The sequence below is a fragment of the Narcine bancroftii genome, chromosome 3 (genome assembly GCF_036971445.1).
Source record: "Narcine bancroftii isolate sNarBan1 chromosome 3, sNarBan1.hap1, whole genome shotgun sequence".
Taxonomy (NCBI): domain Eukaryota; kingdom Metazoa; phylum Chordata; class Chondrichthyes; order Torpediniformes; family Narcinidae; genus Narcine; species Narcine bancroftii.
Window position 1 is genome coordinate 431,605 of NC_091471.1, and position 7,143 is coordinate 438,747.

The 7,143-nt window shown below is 47.0% G+C and overlaps 1 protein-coding gene across 1 annotated transcript; it reads left to right on the forward strand.

The window, feature by feature from the left end:
* The first annotated feature begins 300 nt into the window (after window positions 1–300).
* On the forward strand, window positions 301–5,426 carry LOC138759633 (uncharacterized). Its single transcript, XM_069930344.1, is given in 4 exon segments — window positions 301–663; window positions 2,294–3,113; window positions 3,116–3,492; window positions 5,397–5,426. Coding segments are annotated over 4 exon segments (1,590 nt in total).
* Window positions 5,427–7,143: the final 1,717 nt, after the last annotated feature.

Sequence of the window (7,143 nt, forward strand, 5' to 3'; positions counted from 1 at the left end):
CTGCCCCGTGCGAACCCAAAATGTTATTTCTGCGGGAGGGACAAGCACAGCAGGTCCCAGTGCCCAGCAAGAAAAGCCAGGTGCCAGAAGTGCCTTAAAAAGGGCCACTTTGCTGCAGTCTGTAGGTCTAAAATGGCCACCAGCAAACACAGTGCCTCGTGTGAAGCCCAATCGTCACTATCCCATTCAAACTCTTCTTCCCCAGAGCTCTCGTCCAATGAGAGCGAGGGCTCCCCTGCACGGCAACGCCTGACATCACGGAGATGCCGAACCCGGAAGGGGCAGTCCACCCTCGCGACCATGGTGTTGGCCCGCCTCTCGCCCCCGTGCAGAACACTTGACCCGGCCTCAGTCCCGACTATGGCTACCGCTGCGGCTGCCACCGCCACAGCCACCCCCGCGGCCAACCAGGTACTCACCCTAGCGTCCATCGCTGATGACTGCTGGGGCCTGACCGCCACGACCGACGACCTACCCACCGCCAACCGTGAGCAACTACAAACCCCTCTACATACCTTTCATCCACCGATGCCGCCACAACAGCACTTCCAGGAGGTCCTCCAACCTGCTCCTCCAGCATTGACTATGTCTATTACGTCATCCCGTTGTGTGACGTCATCCCGTTGTGTGACATCATCCCGTTGTGTGACATCATCCCGTTGCGTGACGTCATCCCATTGCGTGACGTCATCACGCAAAACTCCCCTGTCAACTGCTTCAATAACACTAAACCAGCAGTGCTCTCATCCCCTCACCAGAGCAATGGAACTGATTAAAGTGCATGGACACTACAGCAATTGCTTATTTGACTCTGGGTCAACTGACAGTTTTATCCAGCCAGATCTGGCCCTCCATTGGGGACTTGACATTATCCCCACTACCCGGAGGATATCATTAGTGACGAGGTCGCACTCGATCAGGATAAAGGGGTATTGCATCGCTACGCTGGAAGTACAGGGCGTAACGGTCACCCACTTCAAATTATTCATCCATCCCCAATTGTGTGCCCCAGTGTTGCTGGATTAGACTTTCAGTGTCATTTCCGAACAGTGTCCCTACACTTTGGGGGACCCCACGCCCCCCTCTCGGTCTGCCATCGCCCCACCCCCAAAGCACCCGAGCAACCCACCCCCGTGCCCCGGGGCCAATCCTGTGGCTTTTCCACACTCCGGATTGCCCCGCCACCACTCTCTGCAAACCTCACCCCTGGCTGGAAGCCTATGGCCACCAAAAGTCGGCAATATAATTACGAAAACAGGCAATTCATTAGGAGTGAGGCACGTAGATTGCTGGATGAGGGCATCACCGAATCCATTTCAAGCCCCTGGAGAGCCCAGGTGGTGGTTGTCAAGAACGGGGAAAAACTACGGATGGTGGTCGACTATAGCCAGACCATTAACCGCTTCACGCTCCTGGATGCGTACCCCCTGCCACGCATCACGGATGTGGTGAACCAGATCGCCCAATACCACATATTCTCCACCATTGACCTACATTTGGCCAACCACCAGCTCCCGATCCGCTGTGAGGACCGACCATTCACGGCCTTTGAAGTGAATGGGCAGCTATATCAATTTCTAAGGGTACCATTCGGGGTCACGAATGGTGTCGCAGTCTTCCAGCGGGAAATGGACTGGATGGTGGACCAAAACGGGCTAACTGCTACCTTCCCGTATCTGGACAATATCACCATCTGCGGCCACAACATGCAGGACCACGACACCAACCTAGACAAATTTCTTCAAACTGCCCTTCGGCTGAACCTGACTTACAATTTGGACAAGTGTGTCTTCCGGACCACACGACTCGCTATTCTAGGTTGTGTGGTGGAGAACGGGATAGTCATGCCAGATCCTGACCGCATGCATCCCCTAATGGACTTACCCCCCCCCCCCCATACCCAGAAAGCGCTCAAACGCTGCCTGGGCCTTTTCTCGTATTACACCCAATGGGTTCCACACTACGCCGACAAGGCACGTCCTCTTATCAAGACCACCTCCTTTCCCCTCTCGACCAAAGCCAGAGTGGCTTTCGATTGAATAAAATCCGACATCGCCGCTGCAATGCTGCACGCAATCAATGAGTCTGTCCCGTTTCAAGTTGAGAGTGATGCATCCAACTTCACCCTGGCAGCCACCTTGAACCAGGCTGGTCGGCCTGTAACCTTCTTCTCCAGAACCCTCCAGGGTCCAGAGAGTAGACACTCCTCGATCGAGAAGGAGGCCCAGGCCATAGTTGAAGCGGTGCGTCGTTGGAGACCCACGCGGTCTCCTTCATGTTCAGCAACACCCAGCATGGTAAGATAAAAAACGACAAAATCGCCAGATGGAGAATCGAACTCTCCACCTTTAACTATGACATCCTGCACCGGCCTGGTAGGCTCAACGACCCGCCTGACGTGCTCTCCAGGGGGACGTGCGCCAGCATACAGATGGACAGACTACAGAAACTCCATGAGGCGCTCTGTCATCCAGGGGTCACTAGGTTTGCCCACTTTGTGATGGCGCGCAACCTACCTTACACAGTCGAGGAGATCCGCTCCATGACCCGAGCCTGTTCGGTGTGCACTGAAAGCAAGCCCCACTTCTTCTGTCCGGATAACTCCCACGTTATCAAAGCTACCCGCCCCTTCGAGAGTCTTAGCGTAGACTTTAAGGGGCCCCTATCATCGACCAACCGTAATAACTACATCCTTACAGCCATCGACGAGTACTCCCGCTTCCCGTTCACTGTGCCCTGCCCAGACACCACTGTCACCTCAGTGATACAGGCCCTTCACAGTATTTTTGCCATCTTCGGGTACCCCAATTCCATCCACAGTGATAGGGGGTCCTCATTCATGAGTGCAGAGCTGCAACAGTACCTTCTGGAATGTGGTATCGCTTCAAGCAGGACCACGAGCTATAACCCACGCAGTAACAGCCAGGTCGAGAGGGAGAATACCACCATATGGAGAGTGGTTACACTGGCTCTCCGGTCTAAAGGTCTCCCCACCTCTCATTGGCAGGAGGTTCTCACTAGTGCCTTACACTCCATCCGCTCCCTCCTATGTACCGCAACAAATGCCACCCCCCACGAAAGGATGTTCCTTTTCCCAAGGAAATCCGAATAAGGACCACTGTACCAGCATGGCTCACCGTCCCTGGCCCCGTCCTTTTGCGATGCCACGTCCGGCACTCAAAGAACAACCCATTGGTCAACCGAGCAACTCTACTCCACGCAAACCCACATTACACTTATGTTGAGTTCCCAGATGGGCGGGAGGACACTGTTTTGGTGTGGGACCTAGCTCAGGACGCGGTAGACCCAGCAACCCCCCCCAACCCAAGCTTCCCCAACTCTTTATTCCCCAGGCCCTGTGCCACAACCCCAGGCCACCCTGCCGACAACACGACTGGGGAATTGATCGAAGGAGCGGTCACACCCGACAAGCCCGCTGGCGACACCACTCCAGCGACCCCAATCCCGGCACCACAACGGTCATGCCGGATGGTCAGACCTCCTGACCGCTACATTCTTTAACCTATCCCTTCCTTTCATTCTCTCCTTCGTTTTTTTGTTTTTTTCCAGGGTCAGTTCTCCAAGAAGGGGTGAATGTGATAGTACAGATCTATCACCAATGTACATAGTGTATATAGTTACTGTATCTAGACTGTGCTTACAGCGATTGGCTGAGAGCTAAGCCACGCCTATTGTCTGGGCCTTAAAGGGTTGTGTCCCTAGCCAGGTTGGATCATTCCGGACTGGTCAGCCACCTGTGAAGAGCTCCTGTCTTTTACTAATAAAAGCCTTGGTTTGGATCAACAAGTCTTTGATTCTTTCGACGAGCTCTACACATCCTTACCTGAAAATATCCTGTCCCACTCAATACTCCCTAAATACCTTCTTATTCCTTTGAAATTTGCTCTTCTCCAATCCAGAACCTCAACTTTAGGCCCCTCCTTGCTCTTCCCTAAAACTACCTTAAAACTAACAGAGTTATGATCACTAGACCCAATTTGTTCTCCAACATTAATGTCCAATACCTGACCTAGCTCATTCCCTAACAGGAAATTTAGTATTACACCGTCCCGAGTCGGTTCTTCTACTAATTGATTTAGAAAACAATCTTGAACACATCAGTGAAAGAACTCTAGCCCATCCAGCCCTCTAAATGTATGGGTATCCCAATCAGTGTGAGGGAAGTTAAAATCTCCCATGATCACTACCTTATGATTCTCACACATATATGTAATCTCCCTACAAATTTGTTCCTCTAATTTTCTTGGCCCCATTTGGTGGTCTGTAATACACCCCTATTAGCACCCTCATGCCTCCTTCACCCCTCGATTCCACCCAAACAGCCTCACTGGACGATCCCTCCAGACCATCCTGCCACCTCACGGCAGTAATGTCCTCCTTAACAAGCAGAGCAACTCCTCCCCCTTTTTTACCCCCTGATCTATCACATCTAAAACAAATGTATCCTGGAATATTAAGTTGCCAGTCCTGCCCCTCCTGCAGCCAGGTCTCACTAATTGCCACAATATCATGACCCCAAGTACCTGTCCACGCTCTAAGCTCATCTACCTTGTTCACTATGCTTCTTGCATTAAAATATATGCATTTCAGAGACTGACCCTCACCGATATTCTCTTTTCTACCATTTACCCTAATCTTCATCCTACTTTTGTTACGGGTATGATCTGCGCTGTCCAATCACTGTATTGAACTGGTTCTAATATACCTTCATGTTTTAGTCTGTTTAATTCAGCTTTAATTTTCCCTTCATAGAAATGAGACTGTTCTGGCTTTGAAGAATTTTGATTCTGCATTACCTTTTATTTGCAGTTTGGCTTGAACCTTTGATTTTCCCCAATTCTTGTTGAGGATTTGGTCGAGTTCTGGCTGGGAGGTGTCCGTGTGGTTTACATTTAGTATTGAACTGATTTCCACCCAGTCTAGGGGAATGTGTTGTTGCCAGTTTCTTCCAGAGTGCTGGTCCATGGGTATCTACGATGTAGAGAGTGTTTTGGTTGCTGTTGTTTGTATTGGACTTGGACCGTACATTTTCCAAACACTTTGATTCTGTCTCCTGTAACAGATCTTAGTTATTTCAGTTGTTTTTACCGGGAGGTGTAGTTGGAAGCGTTCCTTTCCATGTAACAGCATTAGGGACACCTCTGCCCCTGTGTGTAACTCCATCTTTAGGGGGGTGTCCATTTATTTTTAGCTGAATAAAGATTGCTGTATTTCCTCCGTTCATTCCTCGGATGTGTAATATCTCAGGAGCTGAAATTTCAGGAGCTTGAAGGTCAGCTGTTGGGCTGTTGTCATCTTCTTTACCTGGTTCCTTCTCTCTTTCTCTCTCTCTCTCTGTGCAATTGTTTTGACTTTAGCTGTTTGTTTTTTTGCAGGCAACCTGCACTTTAGAAGTGAACATTTAGCTTTGATATGTCCTTCTGTTTTGCAATGGTTGCATTTAGAATTTTTGAAGAAACAGTTTTCTAGTTGGTGGTTGTATTTCCCACAATGGAAGCGCTGTTGGCAGGAAGACCTTCTGACCAGTAGGTCTGGTTGACCCACATCCAAGTTTTTAGCTGACATTTCAGATCTGCAGGTAGTTCTGCATGCAATTTGTAACGTAATGTCTTCATCCATTCCTAATAATTTTTGCCTTGCTTGGCAATTTGCCAGCCCCATCACTAATCTGTCTCATGGTGCCTGATTTAAAAACTGCTCAAAATGACAGGGCTCCACCAGTTTATGCAACGATGCCAGGTATTCACTTATTGTATCTCCTGGTTCTTGTTTCCTTTCATAGGATCATTGCCATTCTGCCATAACTGGTGGTTTGGGGCTTAAATGGTTTCTTTTTTTTTTAAAGTTTATTTAAGATTTTATAACATGAATAACATATAGGATTACATTAAAAAATTAAGAATAAAATAATAAAATTACAATACAGTATCAGTAATCTAAATAAACTATACCCTCACCAATAATTATTACACATTAATAACCCAACTCAAATTAGTCCAACCCCCCCTTTCCCCCAAAATAAAGAGTGAAGAATTAATAAAGTTAATAATATATGTGAGAAAAAAAACCCACTTACAAAAAAAAACAAAAACATAACCAATTAAAATATTAACAAAAAGAAAAGTAATTAATACTAAGATATCAGACTTAAAAAACATATTTAAATCAAACTTAAATGAATATATTTAACATACGGAGTTAAGATGAAACATATATTTAACTCAAACTTAATATAAAAAATTAGTAAAGTTAGTAACATTATCTATCAAAAATTCTTAAAAAATAATTAATTCTTAAAAAAATTGTAGCATGAAAAAAAAGATGAAAAAAAACTTTCTCTATAGAGATAGACCTTCACCAAATATCAACTAACTTCACATCTATCATCATATTAGTCACATAAACCACCATCTTAAAACAAAATTCAAACCTCAGTAAGCATTGTACAATTGGGAGGAGTCACGTGATGGAGTAGTGGCCGGTCGGGGAACTCCAGCCCTCTCCAGAAAAGTTAACAAAAGATAGAGGAAAAGCAAAGGCACAAACTTAAAAACCAAAACAAAGTGAAAGTAAAAGTGTGGAGACAATGGCAGCGAAGAAAGAAAAACCAAAAACAACGGGAAAAAAAGAAGGAAAGACGTCGGAAGAAGAAGGTGAAGGCCTTACCTGTCCGAAGAGGCCCGCCGCGGAGAGAGAGGCCCGCTCCCACAGGTCAGTGGAGGTCCCGGGCTCGGGACTACAAAAATGGCTCACACAGCCGAGTAAAAATGTGCAACAGCGCATGAAAAAAAACACACTGACGGGAGGGGGGGAACAGCTGCAGAGTCGATCTCCACAGCTGAGAGAGACACCTGCAGCACAGCAGCAAGTGCAGAACACAGACAATAAGGACAACAAGAAAGAAGAGGGTAAAAAGAAAACAAGGAAACAACAGATGGTCAATCCAGAGGAAGAAGAAGAAGAAGAAGAACATAAAGAAGTGGAAGAACAAGAGAAAAGCAAGACAATGGATAAATCTTTTTTTAAAAGAATATATGGAATCAGTGAAAGAATGGCAATTACAAGAATTTGATGAGATAAAAAGAAGAATTAAGAATGCAGAAGAAAAAATGAATAAAATGG